The sequence below is a fragment of the Rattus norvegicus genome, chromosome 1 (genome assembly GCF_021556685.1).
Source record: "Rattus norvegicus strain SHRSP/BbbUtx chromosome 1, alternate assembly SHRSP_T2T, whole genome shotgun sequence".
In the NCBI taxonomy this organism is placed as follows: Eukaryota; Metazoa; Chordata; class Mammalia; order Rodentia; family Muridae; genus Rattus; species Rattus norvegicus.
The window spans coordinates 188482922-188502465 of NC_141534.1; the positions used below are offsets into that span (position 1 = coordinate 188482922).

The 19544-nt window shown below is 42.1% G+C and overlaps 1 protein-coding gene and 1 non-coding gene across 9 annotated transcripts in view; one reads left to right on the forward strand and one right to left on the reverse strand.

Moving 5' to 3' along the window:
- Mfsd13b (major facilitator superfamily domain containing 13B) overlaps positions 1–19544 on the forward strand; it is a 31941-nt gene that overhangs the window by 11918 nt on the left and 479 nt on the right. For 3 of the 8 annotated variants that reach the window (NM_001432661.1, NM_001432657.1, XM_087593134.1), the window contains 4 exon segments: positions 137–291; positions 2678–2761; positions 3983–4105; positions 15463–15631. In NM_001432661.1, coding sequence (NP_001419590.1) covers positions 137–291; positions 2678–2761; positions 3983–4105; positions 15463–15517 — 417 coding nt within the window. In that variant the 3' untranslated portion in view covers positions 15518–15631. 8 annotated transcript variants of the gene reach the window in all.
- LOC120100397 (small nucleolar RNA SNORA48) lies at positions 9366–9507 on the reverse strand. The gene has a single exon (XR_015655908.1). It is a non-coding gene; the product is annotated as a small nucleolar RNA SNORA48 (small nucleolar RNA).

The following is a 19544-nucleotide window of genomic DNA, read 5'->3' on the forward strand; positions in this document are numbered from 1 at the left end:
GCTGTGATGCCACAGGTGTTGTAATCCAGAGTGACTTAGTTTTGTAAGCAGAGGCTGATTTTGTCATGACAGGTAAGCAGGACTAACGGGTGGTGCAGGTTCCTCTTTAACACAGTGTCAATCTCTTTGCTTGCAGTGCCTGGTACTTCTAGGTCAGTCCTGGCTGAAGACATACGGTTACTATAAGGTTATTTTACTTTCTTTCTGCCTAGAAGGGGCAGCCGCCCTTGTCATGCTACTTCTGGGACAGGAACACTATTTCTGCTTGGCTGTTTACCTCACTGTTATCATGTAAGTAAATGCCAGGCCCCTTTCAGCACTGTATCACGCCTTTCCAGCACCCTTCCAAACACTGAAATATCTTTAATTTGAGTAGCTGGAGTTAGAATCATGAGCCGTCACGCCAGGCCTACCACATTTGATCTGAATGGAGTTTCACACTTATAGACGGGGGTAGGGGATAGGGGTTGGGGGTTTGGGGGTCGGGGGGTGGGGTGAACATTGTTCCTTTCAGTAAAGTTGTTGCATATAGTAGATTTGTGCCAAAGATCGGCTCTGCCTAATAGCTAGGTTTGGTGACCCATCCCTGTGGTCTGGCAGTTAGAAACTGAGGCAGGAGGATTGCCATACATTCTAGATGAGCTGGATTATAGAATAAGACTCTGTCTCAAAAGAAAATAAAATCAACTAGTCAAAACAAACAAACAAACAAACATAACAAAAGCAACAACAATAACAAAACTCAACGGACGATGACATAGCTCAGTGGCTAAGCTGACTTCTTTCCCCGAACCTAGTGCTTTACAGTTCCTTCCACTTTCTGCCTCTGTCAGGACTTCATACTGTGTTTTCCTTATCTGTTCATCCTTAATAGGTACCCAGGCTGGTTCCACAGCATAGCAACTGTGAGTAAGTAGGGCCATGATAAGCTAGGCCACTGGGGTATCTCTTTGTCATCTGTATCCTTGGGTAGTATAAGCAGCAGTGAAATAGCTGGATCTACTGGTGTTCTAGTTTCAGGCTCTGGAGGAGGTGTCTGAGCACAGCTTTCTCCACAGCAAATTCTTTAATGTGCACGCTCCCCTGTGCAGTGTGTGGGAGCCTTTTCTACCTCAACCTCTTTGACTTCTGGTTTTTGTGCATTTGACAACAACCATTTCCTTTTTTTTTTTTTTTTTTTTTTTTTTTTTTAAAGTGAGGGTCTCATTTCGTAGATCTGGATGGCCTCGAACTTTCCATATAGACCAGGCTGGCCTTGAACTTCAAGAACTCTACCTGCTTCTGCCTTCTGGGTGCTGGAATTAAAAGTGTGTGGCACTATGTTCAGCTGATAATAACCATTTTAACTGGAGTGAAATAATATCTAAAATCTCCTGACTAATTTAGCATATATTTTTGCCATCTGTATATCTTTTTTAAAATTATTTTATATGTGTGGGTGGTTTGCCTGCGTGTCTATCTGTGCACCACATGTGTGCCTGTACCAGCGGAGATCAGATCCCTTGGCACTAACAGACGGTTGTGAGCCATCATGAGCCATCTCTCCAGTCTGGCCATTTGTATCTAATGGGATTTGCCTTTAGTTTTGGTTGTTTTGTTGTTGTTTGATTTTTGGTAGTTTGCTTGCTGTGAGGTTATTTCTTAATTCTTCATATATTCTGTATATTAATCCAGATGAATAGTTGATATATATTTTCTCCCATTTGGTAAGCTATCTCTTTACTCTTTATGCTTTTCCTCTTGCTTTGAAAATGTTTTTTAGTTTCATGTAATTCTACTTATTCATTTCTCTGCTCCTTGCTTTCTGTGTTTTGAGTACCATATAAAAAACAAATCAATTCATTTGCTGAACAATTTAAATGACTAAATGACTTCTTATTGTTCTTAGACTTACTTAATTCCTTGATGTGTTTTGCCTATGTCTTCTTTTGCTTTAGACTTTGTTTGTTTGAGACAGGGTTTCACTTAGCCCAGGCTGGTCTTGAACTCTCTGTGTGGTAGTTTGAATGTGCTTGGCCCAAAGAATGGCACTATTTGGAGGTGTGGCCTTGTTAGAGTAGTTGTGGCCTTGTTCCTGTAGGTGTCTGTCACTGTGGGCATGGGTTTTAAGACCCTCGTCCTAGCTGCCTGGAAGCCAGTCTTCTGTTTGCCTTTGGAACAAGATGTAGAACTCTCAGCTCCTCCTGCACCTTGCCTGCCTGAACGCTGCCACGCTCCCTGCCTTGATGATAATGGACTGAACCTCTGAACCAGCCCCAATTAAATGTCATCCTTATAAGAGTTACCTTGGTCATGATATCTGTTCACAGCAGTAAAACGCTAAGACACACTGTGTAGCTAGAGCTGACTTGAACTGTTGATTCTCCTGCTTCTACCTCCTGTGTGCTGGGTGTGTATGCCACTACGGTGACCAGCTCTGCCTATTTTTTAAAGTCATTTGACATGTATGAATGTTTCACTTGTGTATGTGTACCTGGTACCACAGAAGACAGAAGAGGGGACTGGAGTTACAGAAGAGGGGACAGTTATGGGCCACCTTGTAGGTGCTGGGAACCGAATCTGAGTCATCTTAAGAGCAACTACTGAGCCATCTCTCCATCCCCCATTAATTTGCTCTGTGCTTTGTAGTTGTAGAATGTTCGTATGTGTGTACAGTATTTTAACTTTTTTTTCCTAGGGTGATTGTACACACCTCGTTTTGCTTATTTAATTTGCCAGTGGCTGACATGGTCGATGCAGATTTACTGAAGTGTAAGAGGCAGTAAGTATATTTATTCAGATACTAACTATACAATGTCACGCAGATAAGGGTTACTAGAGTCCCTACAGCTCAGTTATGTTGATACCTCAAACACATACCAGAGTGATGATCCTAAGGACTGTCACTGGGACCAAGAGAACAGAATAGCATGCAATGTTCACATTTTTCCACTCTGAGCAACGTTTTCTTCTCTTGTTTTGCAGGGTAGGTTGAACCTCAGGGCTTTGCACATTCTAGGCCAGCATTCTACCCTTCAGCTGCATCCCTTGCCCCTGAGCAATGTCTTCCTATTCCTGAAAGGATGTCATAATTTTTATTGGTTATGTTCACAGAACCACTGCTACATCAAGGTTAATGCTTAGCAACAAAAGCGAAATCTCAGTTTGTTTTATGCTATATGAATTTTAGTGCACCGCCGTTTACCAAATGCCAACACACACAAACACCATAGGTGTTTACTGCCAGATAAGCACAGGGACACTTTTCTGAAGTCTTAGCCACTCAGTAGACTGAGGCAGGAGGATCACTTGAGTTCTAGACGGGCCATATATAGCAAGATCCTGTCTCAACAAATAGCTGTGTTGTGACTCACATCTGTAATGCTAGCACCGCAGAGATAGAAGCAGGAGGATTACCTCAAGTTCAGGGTTAGATTGTACTAAATATGAGTTGAAGGTCAGTGTGGGCTACAGTGTCTTAAAAAACCAACAATAATAAAAAGAATAACGATAGGAGTTCTATTATCCTTAAAACTAAGGAGTAATTTTATAATTCTAAGCTATTTCTATAGTTTGCTTAGGTTAAAGGGAACCTCATGCATGAAGGGGCTCTTCATTCATAAGTCTGCATACATAGTTGAGTCTGGGAAAACAACAGATGTGCTAGGATGAAGGGACACATCTTTAGCCCTGGCACTTGAGAGGCAGAAGGAGATGAGTCTCTGTGAGTTTAAGGCCAGCCTGGTCTACAGAACGAGTTCCAGAACACAATCCAGAGCTACATAATGAGAAACGTTGTCTCAAAAAAAAAAAAAAAAAAAAAAAAAAACCAAAAAAACCAAAAAAACAAAAAAAAAAAAACAAAAAAAAAGAAGAAATACACCCAAATGTAATTTATATTGATAAGGACCAGCGAGACACACTGTCTCTAAAGAGAAAAAGAAGAAATATATCAAATGTGATTTATATTGATGAGGACCAACCCTATTTTTGTCTTTTTCAGGTCTTCTCTTTCCTTGATGGTTTCTGTCATCAATGCTTTATTCACCAGATCTGCCCAGTCTTTAGCCCCCATATTGATACTGTCTAAGCTCAGCCAGCATGGGTACAGAGAGCTGACCAGCAGGTAGAGTAAAAATACCTTTGCAGTCATGCAAGCAAATCCACCCTTTCCCATTAACCATTAAGAAGCTATCTTGGACTTTGGATTTTTGTTAGCTATTAACTCACATACCTCAAATGAGCTATAATAAAAGCATTACTGTGAAAGAGCCATGGGATAGTTTTAATACCATTATTGAAATCACATATATGGCATATTTCTGTACACTTCACACAAAGCCACATATTGACTACATTTTCTAAGTTGTCCACTCCCTCATTGTTACTTCATGTTTCTGAGGACTTGCTTATATGCCAGATAAAACAGTGCTGGGAATAAGATGCAGGGCTCTAGAGATTACAGAATGCTGAGATAGGTCACTACCAAGGGCTGGGGAGTAGCTGAGAGGTGGAACACTAGCATACTGGTTTGATCTTCAGTACTAAGACAGTGAAAAGAATCCCACCAGAAGTACACAGGCTACTGTGATTATGTGGAGGACAGGGCCCTACTGCAGTCTGCCTTCTGTCAGGGAACACTCATGGGAGAGTGAGTCTCCAAATCCCCACATGGGAAGAATTGACAGCTTCCAAGATTGAGGCTCCCTGTTATGAGCAGGAACTCTTTAGCCCTTCTGTGATTTCTTTTGTCAAGAATTTTATAGTTTCCCTTATCCACATCTTGCCTTTTTTTTTCAGGCTTATATCTAAGTATTTTATATTTTGGGACACTACATAAGTGACATTCCATTTGTAATTAAAAATTCTACTTGTTTATTGCTTATAGATCAGAAAGTGACTTTGGCATGGTAGAATATTTTGCAGTCTTTTTATAATTACTTTTTAGTTCCAGTAGTTTCTTTTCTGTCAATTTTATGATTTTTCTACATAGAAAAATGTTTTAAAATGATGTTATAACTCCTCCCCCAATATTTCATTATGAACATTTTCAAAAATATGAGAACCTGGAGAAAGTTTCATCGTGACCACATGTAGATTCAGCTGTCTGCAACTGCATTAGTTTCAACACTTACTGATCCATGTCCCTTTCTTCTACTTATCAATCCAGACATCTTGTTTTTCCTCATGAATTTTTACTATAAAAATCTTTAAGCAGAAAAAATAGCTTAAAGTACAGAGAAAACGCTATAGTCACTTCTTAGATTACAGAACTAACATTGTACATATTTGGTTCATTGTGTTTGTACATTGGGTTATTAAATGTGCATGAGTGTGCACACATACAGACAGACACACACACACACATACATACACACACACACACCAGCAACCATCTGTACAAGACAGGGGTTGTTTCTCTTCTTCTACACTGTGGGTCCCAGATATTGAACTTAAGTTGTCAGGCCTGGCAGCAAATGCCTTTATCCACAGAACCATCTTACTGGTCTCTGACCTAGAACTCTTAGTCTTGGCTTGCTTCCCAAGTGCTGGTAGAGTTCACATAATCTGATCATGTTTGTTTTTGTTGTACTGGGGATTACTCTCTGGGCTGTGAGCAGCATCCCCATTTTTTAGTAGAATCTGAAGGAATTCTTTCATAGTCTCAGCTTCTCCATGTACTAGGTGACTGTTTTTCTTATTGGGGGAGTTGCTGTAACCCTAGGAAGCATTAAAGCCTAGTTTGTGGTAGAAAGCTACGATGACAGACTTGGTCAAAGCATCTCATGGCCATATATCACCAATTTTAGCGTATTCTTAGAGCGTTGTGACAGTAAGGGAGGAGGAACGGGTGTGTTTACCTTTCTTAGAACTATCTGTGTTCTCAAAAAACACAAAGGCCCTACAGTTAACATTCTCAGCCCCATTTGTACATTAGCATTACAAGTTCCAATGACCAGGCCACATTCCAGACCAGTTCAATCTGAAACTAGAGGTATGATCCAGCCACCAGCATCTTTTAAAGCTCCCTACCTTTTTCTCTTTGTGAGGCCAAGGCGAGGAGCCTAGAGATTTACAGCCTTGGGAACAGCAGCTCTGGGCACTAATTCTTGTTGGCTCAGCAGCATGACACGTTGGCAGCCTGACATGTCGGCAAACTAGTTTCATGATACCAGAGCATTTTCAGAGATACAAGCACATACAGGCACTTGGGTATCATTTATCTTTTAAGTGATAACTAAACCTTGGCCTCTGGTGGCATCATGTGGCACATACTACCCGAAAGTCCAGAGGCTAACTGTAGTAGTTAGCAGGTGTGCTTTGCTGAGTAGAAATCTACCAATGTAAACATTGAGCAAACATGTCTACTGAAATACATGTCACTATTGCAGATGAGTTTTCTAACATTTGATCCCTCTCATTCTTTCCTTTTTTCTTTTTTTAGAGACAGTGTCTCTCTGTATAGTCCTAGCTATCCTAGAGCTCACTATGTTGACCACTCTGGTCTTGAATTCACAGAGATCCACCTGTCTTGCCTCTCAAGTATTGGCACTAAACGTCTTTACCGCCACACCTGGTATAGCATCTGCTTCTTGGCTTACTGTTCCAGTGTGCAGAACCAGTTAACTTAGGGCTAGCATTCTTCCCTTGGCCCCTTTAAAGGTACTCTGAATTCCTTGGTGCAATTAAAGAAGTGTTATTTCTGAGCTCAATGTAGTGGTAATGCCAGTACTTGAGAAGCTGAGCGAAGCAGGGGATTTTATGAGCTTTAGGCCAGGTTGGGCTACATAGTGAGTTCCAGGTGTTCGTCCGTGTGTGTGTGTGTGTGTGTGTGTGTGTGTGTGTGTGTGTGTGCACATATGGGTAAACCTGTGGCTATCAGAAGACAACCTGTGGAAGTTGGCTCTCTCTCTTCACTCTGGGTCTCAGAGATCAAACTTAGATCATCAACCTTTGGGGTAAGAATCTTTACCTGCTGAGCCATTCCACAGACCCCTACGTTTACTTCCTAAAGGATTCAATGACACACTTACTTCAGCATAAATATAATCATTGAATTTGTTAATAGAGAGCTATAATGGGGTAACCTGAACAAAAAAACAGTATAATCCTCAGTTACATGGGGTAAGATACTTCACGTAGTGACGGTAGAAATGGATTCCAGGCTTGGGCATGGCATACATCTGGTTTTCTCTTTGTTCATTTTGTTTTTGAAACAGGGTCTCACTGTGTATCTCCTGCTGCCCTAGAACTTGTTATGTAGACCAGGCTGGCCCAGAAATCCCCTGACTTTGCCTCCCCAGTGCTAGGATTAAGGGGTGTGCCACCACACCTGACGGTGAGTTTGAGGCTATCTTGATCTACGTAGTAAGTTTGAGGCCAGTCAGGGCAACACAATGAGACATTGTGTTAAGAAGAAAAGAAATAGATCATCAAATGTATATAATCTCCTGCTAAAAAATTTACATGAACTCTGGGGATGTAGTTCAGTGGTTAATCACTTGCCAAGTGTGTATGCGATTCAATCCCTAGCATTGCAAACATGAAGCAGATAGTTTTGAAATTAGAGACCAAGCTGCCAACATATTACACAAGAGAATGCACAATACAGCTCCAGGGTGTTATGGCAAAGACCTCCTCCTCTCACTTGCTCAACCAAGTAGATTAATGTTCTTTCTTGGCAGACACAATGAATTTTTGTAGTGTTAATACTGAGCCGAGAGCTAGAGTCCTAAGGTTTCTGCTCTGCCTGCATGGCATTCCGGGGGTGAAGGGCAAGTCCAGTACACTGAGCTAAGTCCAGAGCTGAGAGAAGTCACAAATGCAAAGAAACACAGGCCTGTGATTGGTTACTTCATAGGATGCAGTAAACGCACCTACTCCATGTGCTAGGGGGTACCCTGCAGTCCTGGTCAAGCTCCTGCTGCTTCATAGGACATTAGGATACAAAGGTACATCTCACCGGGGGTCAGAGACTGTCGGTTTAATTCACTGGATTACACTGTCATCTACTGGTGTATTGTACAGAATGGACTAATGAATAAAAATTATTACTTTAGAAGTAGTTTTCTCTGGGTATGATGACTCATACCTGTTATACTAGCTCACAGAAATGCTGAGGCTGGAGGGTTGCCATGAGTTTGAAGGCAGCCTGTACTATGCAATGAGTTCCAGGCCAGTCGATCTGTAGTATAAGGACCTATCTAAAAATCCAAACCAAAACAAAGCAAGGCAAAACAAAAATATTGCCTTCCTGTGATCAGTCTGGTTTATATACAAGCATGTTTCTTTCTTCCTTCCTTTTCCATATTAGAAATGTGACCAGGGCCTTGGGGCATGCTGGGTAAAATGCTCTACCAATGAGTTCTATGCCAAACCATACAAGTATGTTAAAACTTATATATGCACCATTCCTTGTGAACTCTATATCCTACCATAAAGATATTTGTACCTCCACATTTATTGTGGCTCTAGTTACTATGTATAGCAATGAATTAGAACCTTCCTTTATGTCCATCTACAGATGAATGAATAATGAAAATCTGATACATATGTAAAAACGAGTATTATTCAGCTCTAAAGAAAACTGAAATCAGCAGGTGTGGTAGTACATGCCTTTAATCCCACACATGCCTGAAATTCCTCCCCTATGGAGGACAGAGGCAAGATTTCTTTTTTCTTTTTCTTTTTTTTTTTTTTTTTTTTTGGTTCTTTTTTTCAGAGCTGGGGACCGAACCCAGGGCCTTGTGCTTCCTAGGTAAGCGCTCTACCACTGAGCTAAATCCCCAGCCCCTCTTTTTTCTTTTTAATAAAAATTTTTCACAATAAAAAAAATTTTTTTACTTTACATCCCAATCATAATTCCACTCCCCCTCTTCTCCTCCCATTTTGTCCCTCTCACTTCACTTTCCCCCGATTTCTCCCTCCTTTTCTCCTTAGAGAAAGGGGTGCCTCCCACAGATATCAACCTGTCTTGGCATATCAAGGTGCAGTAGGACAAAGTGCCTCTTCTATTGAGCCTAGACAAGGCAGCCCAGTTAGGAGAAAGGGGACCGAAGGCAGCAGAATCAGAAACAGCCCCTGCTCTACTTGTTAGGGGTCTCACATGAAGACTAGGTTGTATATCTGTTACATACGTGTAGCCAGCCCAGGTCCTTCCCATGCGTGTTCTTTGTTTAGTGGATCAGTCTATGGAGCCCCTTTGGGTCCAGGTTAGTTGATTCTGTAAGCTTTTTCATGGTGTCCTTGACTCCTCTGGCTTCTTTGATCCTTCATCTCCCTCTTCCACAGGATTCCCCAAGCTTCGCCTAATGTTTGGCTGTGGGTCTCTGCATTTATTTCCATTAACTGTTGGATGAAGCCTCTCAGAAGATAGTTTTCTTTTTTCATATGAACTAGGCATGAAACAGCTTTGGCACCAAGCCAGGCATCAAGCTAGGATGAACAAAGGACTGCCATCTGTTCTGCCCCTGACTGATATAAGAACAACTCTACAAATCAGGTGTCTCTTTGCCCATTGCCAGGGCGTCAGAAGATAGCTAGGCTCCTGTCTGCAAGTATAAGAAAATATTAGCAATAGTATCAGGAGTAAGCTCTCTCTCATAGCATGGATCTCAAGTTGGCGCATATATATGTATATGTATATATATATATGTATGTATATATATATATGCCATTTCTTTTGTTGGTTTTCTGTCCTAAAGTTTCATAATAGATACCTCCAAAATTATAATCATGAAAAAAGTTTCAAAGTCCTAGCCAGAGCAATCAGACAACAAAAGGAGGTCAAAGGGATACAAATTGGAAAGGAAGAAGTCAAAATATCACTATCTGCAGATGATATGGTAGTATACTTAAGTGACCCCAAAAGTTCCACCAGAGAACTACTAAGCCTGATAAACAACGTCAGCAAAGTGGCTGGGTATAAAATTAATTAAAACAAATCAGTAGCCTTACTCTACTCAAAGGATTAAACAGGCTGAGAAAGAAATTAGGGAAATGACACCCTTCACAATAGTCACAAATAACATAAAACACCTTGGTGTGACTCTAACCAAGGTAGTGAAAGATCTGTGTGACAAGAACTTCAAGTCTCTGAAGAAAGAAATTGAAGATCTCAGAAGATGGAAAGACCTCCCATGCTCATAGATTGGCAGGATTAGTATAGTAAAAATGGCCATTTTGCCAAAAGCAATCTACAGATTCAATGCAATTCCCCTCAAAACTCCAACTCAATTCTTCATTAAGTGGGAAAGAGCAATTTACAAATTCATCTGGAATAACAAAAAACCCAGGATAGCTAAAACTATCCCCAACAATAAAAGAACTTCTGGGGGAATCACCATTCCTGACCTCAAGCTGTATTACAGAGCAATAGTGATAAAAACTGTATGGTATTGGTACAGACAGGCAGGTAGATTAATGGAATAGAATTGAAGGCCCAGAAATGAACCCACACACCTATGTCACTTGGTCTTTGACGAAGGAGCTAATACCATCCAATGGAAAAAAGATAGCATTTTCAGCAAATGGTGCTAGTTCAACTGGCAGTCAGCATGTAGAAGAATGTAAATTGATCCATTCTTATTACCCTGTACAAAGCTTAAGTCCAAGTGGATCAAGGACCTCCACATCAAACCAGATACACTCAAACTAATAGAAGAAAAAGTGGAGAAGAGTCTCAATCACATGGGCATGGGGAAAATTTCCTGAACAAAACACCAATGGCTTATGCTCTAAGATCAAGAATCAACAAATGGGACCTCATAAAACTGCAAAGCTTCTGTTAAGGCAAAGGACACTAACATTAGGACAAAACGGGAACCAACAGATTGGAAAAAGATCTTTACCAATCCTACATCTGATAGAGGCCTTATATCCAAAATATACAAAGAACTCAAGAAGCTAGACTCCAGAGAACCAAATAACCCTATTAAAAATGGGGTTCAGAGCTAAACAAAGAATTCTTAGCTGAGGAATATGGAATGGCTGAGAAGCACCTAAAGAAATGCTCAACATCCTTAGTTATCAGGGAAATGCAAACCAAAACATCCCTGAGATTCCACCTCACACCAGTCAGAATGGCTAAGATAAAAAACTCAGGTGACAGCAGATGCTGACGAAGATGTGGAGAAAGAGGAACACTCCTCCACTGTTGGTGAGATTGCAGACTGGTACAACCATTCTGGAAATCAGTCTGGAGGTTCCTCAGAAAATTGGACAATGCACTACCTGAGGACCCAGCTATTCCTCTCCTGGGCATATACCCAAAAGATGCTCCAACATACAACAAAGACACATGCTCCACTATGTTCATAGCAGCCTTATTTGTAATAGCCAGAAGCTGGAATGAACCCAGATGCCAATCAACAGAGGAATGGATACAGAAAATGTGGTACATCTACACAATGGAGTACTACCCAGCTATCAAAAACAATGACTTCATGAAATTCATAGGCAAATGGAATGAACTAGAAAATATCATCCTGACTGAGATTACACAATCACAGAAAAACACACATGGTATGCATTCACTGATAAGTGGGTATTAGCCCAAAAGCTTGTATTACCCAAGATACAATCCATAGACCACATGAAGCTCAAGGAGAAGGATGACCAAAGTGTGGATGCTTCACTCCTTCTTAAAAGGGGAACAAAAATATTCACATGAAGGAATATGGAGGCAAAGCTTAGAGCAGAGACGGAAGTAACGGCCATTCAGAGACTGCCCCACATGGATATACATATATATACAGCCACCAAAACTAGATAAGATTGATGAAGGTCAGAAGTGCATGTTGACAGGAGCCTAATATAGCTGTCTCCTGAGAGGCACAGTCAGAGCATGTCAAATACTGAGGCGAATGCTAGCAGCAAACCATTGAACTGAGAACAGGATCCCCATAGGAGGAATTAGAGAAAGGATTGAAAGAGCTGAATGGGCTTGCAACCCCATAAGAACAACAATGCAACCAACCAGATCTCACAGGGACTAAACCACTACCCAAAGACTATGCATGAACTGACCCAGGGCTCCAGCTGCATATGTAGCAGAGGATGGCCTTGTTGGACACCAAAGGAAGCAGAAGCCCTTGGTCCTGCCAATGCTGGAAAACCCCCCAGTGTAGAGTGGCAAAGCGGGAACACTCTTATAGAAGAAAGGGAGGGGGATGAAATGGGGGCTTATGTCTGGGAAAGTGGGAAAGGGAATAACATTTGAAATGTAAATAAAAAATTATCCAATTTAAAAAAAAAAAGCTTAGAAAGTGACTTTTTTTTTTCTCTTCCAATGGCGTAGTAAACAGGCATGGTCTTCAACAATGTCAAGAACTCAGATACAAAATAATTCTCAGAGTGAAGCACATACAAATTCAAAGTAGCCTTAAGGTTTGTATTTAAAAATATTTATTTACTTATATATTTAGGTTATATGTTTGTGAATGTGCATATACATGTGTGCACATGAATACAGGAGCAAAGGTCATCCTGAGATGTCATTCCTGAAGTGCTATTTTACTTTTTAGGCATGGTTTCTAACTGGCCTGAAGGTCCCATTCAAGTTAGGCGGGCTGGTCAGTGAGGCCCGAGGATCTTGGGTCTCTGCCTCTCGGTGCTGGGGTTACCATCATGTCAGGCTTTTTGTGTGCATTCTGAGGCTCCAACTCGGTTCTGATGCTTACATAGCAAACATTTACTTATCCAGCTATCTTCCTAGACCTAAGTTTACCAGGTTTACTAATGTTTTCTGTGTTATTAATCCTAAGTTCGTTGATGCATACAATGTTTGTTTGTTTGTTTGAGATATGGCTTCTCCATGTAGTCCTGGCTGTCCTCAAACTTGTTGGGTAGACCAGGCTGGCTTTAAACTCACAAAGATCCTTCTGCCTGCTCTTCCCACGTGCTGACTGGGATTAAAGTTGTGCACCACCATACTTGGCCAATACACAAATCTGGCAAAAACAAAAACAAAACAGAGTCAAGAAGAACACACAACCCCCCACACCTTTTTCTGAAGAATCTGCCCAGTTATTTATAGGCACACTGAAAGAACTAGAACATCCCAGGAATTAGAGCATTCCATGCATTGCCTCAGATCTTGTATTTTGGTGAAACACAGCTTCCTTCTTCCCCTTCCACAACACTATATATTAGAAAAATAGTATTAAGAGCAGGCAAAATATTAAAGCTGTCAAGTATGTGTGAACATATGTACATTTTGGAATATAGACATAAGTACTTATTTTGAGCCAATGTTATTTAATTCTAGGCACTAACTATAGTGGACACAAACATTTGCATCATTTTAAATGAAAAACTTTGGCCCAGAAGATTATAGTAAAGGCCACATTGATTTACTGATATCAGGTTAATCGATATGGTTATGAAGTTTTGGAGGGACTCTATCAAGATGTGCCTCGTGCCAGGATTATATATGTACTTTGGGTTTTTCATGGAATTGTGGACAATGTTAAGGTTTCCCCACAGCATCTCCTATTTACTTCTGTAAATGGACCTAGTGTGTCATTGCAAAGGGGCTACCTGAGGGAATAATTGAATCCGAAGGCGAGAGTATCAACCTTGGGTTCTGGAGAAACACGAGACTATTCTTTCCCTACCTTTTATCGTCTTCTTAGATGGACAGATGAGTGCAGAGCATTAGAGCCCTTCACTTTCACCACAGCACCTCACTGCATCATAGCCAGTTGTAAGAGCCTTGGTACACAAGCGTATCTTACCTCATTTGCACACACACACACACAAAAAAAAACCCCAGAAAACCTTCTGAAAAACTGGTTTATTCATTTTTTCCTTAAAAATTGAGATTAGAGGTACCGTTTTTATTGGAGAAATGTTTAGATGAGATAAAATTTTGTAGGTAGAAATTTCAGTTCCAGCTCCAAATTTACTAGCCACACAACTTTAGGCAATTAAGTTATCTCATCTGTCCCTTGGCGTATAATGTTGTCGGGGAAATTAGTAGCAATGGAAGAAACATGTTAAATAGGACACTGTGAACCAACCTGAGTCTACTCAAAATCCATACATTAAAGTCCTAACTCACAATGGGCAATATTTGCAGATGGGACCTTTGAGAAGTGAGTTTAGGGCAGGTCCTGAATGTAGGTCAGGTATGACAAGGTAAGTACACTGGAAAGAGAAGTCAGGACTTCTGGGTATTGATCATTGATAAAGATCATCTGCATCATCAGCATATGTGAGGGCCCAGGCTACACATACGTACACACACAGACACACACACAGATACACACACAGATACACACAGACACACAGACACACACACAGACACACAGGCACACACACAGACATACACACACAGAGACACACACACAGAGATACACAGAGACACACACACACACAGACACACACACATCCACACGAAAGGGAGAAAGAAAATATAAATAAATGTTCTCTCTCTGCCATTCATTCTCCCCATGCAAGGACATGACTTCCTGAGGCTGACAATATGGTAGAATGCCTGCCTAGCATGTGCAAGATTTTAGGTTCAGTTCCACAGGATATGGCTTTCTGTCTGCAAACAAATAAAAGGGCCCCTACTGAAGTCTAACAAAGCTGGCTCTCTCATCTTGGACTTCGAGCTTTTTGACTGTGAGGAAAACAAAAATGCAATATTGGTTCCTAGCTGCTAGGCCCCTCCCCGTTTCCTGGCATGTTTTCTGTTATAGGTCTTGCTACATAATGCAAACTGGCCTTGAATTTGTGATCTCTTGTCTCAGCCTCCCATGCCCCGAGATTACAGGTGTGAACCCCCATGTCCAGCCTTAGATGACTATTCTTCTTAGCAACAACTGATGTATCTGTGCCCAACAGACCGCAAGGTCTTTGGCCCTTTCCGTCCTGAGCTCACCTTTCCTTAGCACCGATTCTGACTGGTGTACAACTCCATTGACAGAATTGCCTGTGTTCTTACTGCTGGCAATAAAAGTTACTTCATGGATGTGGTCCCGGGAATTTCATTCTTTTTAGAGGTGAGATCAACGGGGAAAAGGAGAGTAGAGAGAAGCCAGGCTTTGCTTCAGTTTTGTAGTTAGGAAGACTCTAAGTATAATAGAACTTGAGGTGCCAGTATCGTAACTTAAATTATGCTCCCCTTACTTCATAGAGTTGACTTTACAAATGGCCTAGCAGGTGTAAGTTAAGAAAGCAAGGTGTAGGCTGGAGAGATGGCTCAACAGTTATGAGCACTGACTGCTCTTCCAGAGGTCCTGAGCTTAATTCCCAGAAACCACATGGTGGCTCACAACCATCTGTTATGGGATCTGATGCCCTCTTCTGGTGTGTCCGAAGACAGCTACAGTGCACTCACATACAATAAATAAATAAATCTTTAAAGCAAAGTGAGGTGTACTAAATGATATTTGGGGATATTATTACCTATTGTTAGTTATTTATCATCCAGTAGTTATTTTTCTTTTGATTTCTTTTTTTTTTCTTTTTTTTCAGAGCTGGGGACCGAACCCAGGGCCTTGCGCTTGCTAGGCAAGCGCTCTACCACTGAGCTAAATCCCCAACCCCTATTTTTCTTTTGAAAGGAGGAAATCATGGGAGAAAATGAGGTGCAAAAAATTTTCTCATAAGGAAAGTGTTGTTATAATTACATGCTAAAATTGAATGCATTTGTTTATGGTTTCTTTGTTTCTGCGAGAAGGTAAGGTTTGTTGAGTGACATATTATTGTTATTTGCTCTGCATCCTAGGAATCTAAAGCAGCAAATGCGCTATAAATATTTGGTGAAAAGAAAGCATTAGCAGAGCTTAAAGATGAATGAATTAATGTGTGCGTGTACGTGCGCAAGTGTGGCGGCCAGAGTTCAGCTGGTAGGAATCGGTTTTGTCTTCCCACTGGCTGGGTCCCTGAGATCAAGTGTGGCTCATCCAGCCATCTTGCCTGCCTTAACAGTTATTTACTGGAGAGATGACTCAGTGGTTAAGAGTATTGGCCGCTCGCTCTTCCTGAGATCCTGAGTTCAATTCCCAGTAGTGGCTCATAACAATCTGTAATAGGATCTGATGCCCTCTTCTGTCATTGCGGTCATACATGCAAATAGAGCACTTGTATATATTAATAAGTAAATCTTAAAAAAAATTTATACTGGAGATTCATTCAAAATGTTGGTACCTTACTTACTGTTCTTTTGCAGTGAAGAGACACCACAAGGGAGGCAACTTATAAAGGAAAGCATTTAATGTGGGGCCTACGGATTCAGAGGAGGAGTCCATTATCAACACAGTGGAGAGCATGGCAGCAGGCAGGCAGGCAGGCAGGCAGGCATGGTGCTGGAGTGGTAGCTGAGAGATGGAGGTAGAGAGAGCTCACTGGACCTGGTGAGGGCTTCAAAGCACCCTCGGTGACACACGACAAGGCCACACCTCCCAATCCTTCCTGCAAGCCCAACAATTAACTGGGACCCAGACATTCAAATATGTGAACCTGTGGTGTTCATTCAAACCACCACAGTTGGTAAGGTTGGAAATGAGAGACAGACAGTCTGATAGCACAACAGTCCAGTTAGTCAGCAGATCATCCGTATTCCAGTAGGGAGAGGAGAACACATTCTCTAAAGTCATGTCCCTGCTTGAAATACAATTGTAGGAGAAAGAAGAAACCTTGAGAAACAAGCAGCAGCCAGGCAAGGTGGTGCATGCCTGCAGTCCCGGAAGGACTGCCCCAAGTCTGAGGCAATCTGATCTAGGTAGCAAATCTAGCTACAGTAAAACCCTGTTTTGAGAAGAGAAGAGAAATGAAAAGAAAGAAAGGAACCCAAAAGACCAAAAAAAAAATATTTGAAGAGTTTCAAGAGAGCCTGTGAAGTAATGGGGAGCCCACAGGTACTTTAGAAAGTGTGAAGCCGTTCAGTACAACAAAAGCTAAGTGTGTTCCTCGTGGACACCTAGCAGGATAGCTGCCAGGTTGTTAGATGCATTGGAATGTCCCTTTGCTGCCTTTGAGCATGTAGCTTAAGGCATTTTGTGAGTGAGTGAGGTAGTGATCGTGTGTGTGTGTGTGTGTGTGTGTGTGTGTGTGTGTGTGTGTGTATGCATGCACGCTTGAGTGTGAACATGTGCGTGTGCACATACACGTGTGATAGGTGTGCATGTGTGTGGGTATACATGCATGAAGGCCAGAGGAGGATGTTGGATGTTTTGCTATTTCACGCTCTTTGAGACAGGGCCTCTCATTAAACCTTAGGCTGGCAGCCAGAAAGCCCCACCTCTCCTCCCTCAGCTCTCAGCACTGGGGTTCCAGGTGTGAGAAACTATACCCAGTACTTTTGATTTTTTTTTTTTTAACATGGTGCTGGCACGCAAACTCAGGTCCTCATGCTTGAGCATCGAGTGCTCATTACCTACAGAGCCATCTCTCCAGCCCCCCCCCCCCCCCCCCGCCTAAGTAGGCATGTTCAGTAGGGCCTTTGACTCTGCAAATCGTCACAGGTGTACTCCAGACCCTTCTCCCCGGGGGAAACAGGAGAAAAAAAAGACAGTTTCATCTCAGAGGTGGAAAATCTCCCAGAGAGAGCCCCTTGCAGCTGGAATCCAATTTCTGGACATTTCTGAAGCTGGAATCTGTTATAACTAGAGAATGCTGAAGGATAATGGGCTCCTGTTGCTAATGAAACGCTGAGACCAGAGCACAGGGGTGCCTCTGCCAAGCAGAAACCGGCCTTTTCATAAAGCACATATTGTAATGATTCTGACTAGCGAGCGGCTCTCAGTTGTGGCCCCCTCTCTAAGGACTTGATTAGGCCATTTCCTCTTTCTCTTTTTATTCGAGACATGATTCTGTTTCAAAGTGGAACTTGGGTTTCCACTACCTCTTGGCATTTTGCACCCATTGTCTCCCATCTAGTACGTCCTGAGGCTCAGATCAATGAGCAGTCAAGGCTGGTGAGCAACACCTCCCATTTATATGCGTCCACAGCCTCAAGTTCAAAAGCACAGTCATGATCTTGTCCTCTCCTCCTGGAAATCTGTACTCAGCCATTTCAAACCTCTCTGTCTTAAGAGATAAATTAATTGGTTATGGCCAATTACATACCACCTTCACCAAGCATGGGTCAAAGCAGCTAATTTATAGTACCACAGGCATAAGTGCCAGTTGGAAAGGCATGTATTTCAGGCCACTGTGGCCACACGTGGCAGAAATGTAGTGCAGACTAGCTTCCCCAGAACGGGGACCTCCTGGTTACATGTGAAAAATCCAGCAGAGCTGGACCTCAAATGATGTCAGAAGCCTTTGACCCTTCTCTATTTTGGCTTCAAGCTTTTACCACTCAGTAGCAATGAAGCTCTCAGGCTTACTGACTGAACAGCTCCAGGCTGTGAATAAATATGCACCTTTGACTCAGCAGCCCATGAAAGAGTCTGCAAGCAGATCCTGAGAAGCACCATGTGAGTCACATGCCTATCACTGAGGCAGTGGTCATTCGTAGGGCATGACTTCCTCTGACTAGGTTTGGATATCTGACCCTTGGGCCTGGGGTGGGGCAGTTAGGCCCCACCAAGTCTCAAGGACAGAGAGAGTTTGCTATGGAAGAAAGGAAAGGATTTTTCTTAAAAGAGGCATTTCCAGGACAACAAATTGCCACATACTTCTAGAAATGAAGTTTTCACAGAGAATTTGGGCAGAGTAACAATGAGGCCACCATCTGGATGCAATGAGTGGTCTAGCGGCTGACCTTCATCCTGGTGGCTGTCTCAGTACCCTAGAAGAAGCAGAAGAAAATTGGAAGTAGGTTGGTGGGTAGCAATTAGTGCTTGGACCGTGTAGGAGTCAAGATGAAGGGCGGGTTTAATGAGTGAGGGTTCAGAGGGATGGCCGCATCTAACGAGTGTAATCCCGACCAGAGTACAAAGAATATTCCATGCCCGGGCTTTAGAAAGGAGGCAAATATGACTGGAGTATTTGCATATGATTCTAGACAAGTTTTCTAGCTGACATGTATGTATTTCTCAGAACTGTTTACGCATTTTCTCTGAGAAGCCTCTCGTAGTCCCCACTTGTTAAAAGTGGATGAATCTTCTGACAGAAAGTGCTTCTCTAACACCCCGAGAAATCCCATCATAACACTTTTACAGCCATCACATGTACTAGAAATGAATGACTCACTCACTTTGTCTAAAGCTTGGCAGCTCTTTCAAGACTGAAGACATTGAGGATGTATGTATCTCTGTAGCTCAGACAGACCTTGAACTTGTGGTCCTCTGGCCTTAGCTTTCCAGTAGCTGCAATTACAGATCTGTATCATCAGGCCCAGCAATATAATTCTCCACTGGTGTTCTTTCAGACAAGGTAGTTCTGTGCAGTCCTAGATTGGCCTGGAGCTACCTATGTAGCTCAGGTTGACTTCAAACACCTCATCTTCTTACCTCAGCTTCCTGGGTGCTGGGGTTACAAGCATACACTAACTACCATGCCTGGCCTAAGGGTAAACTGAAAGCTTCTGCTTTGTGTCCTGGACTCTGTTCTCTGTCCTCCCGTGCATGGCATGTGCTTCTGTATCACAGAGGCAGCACTTGTCACCA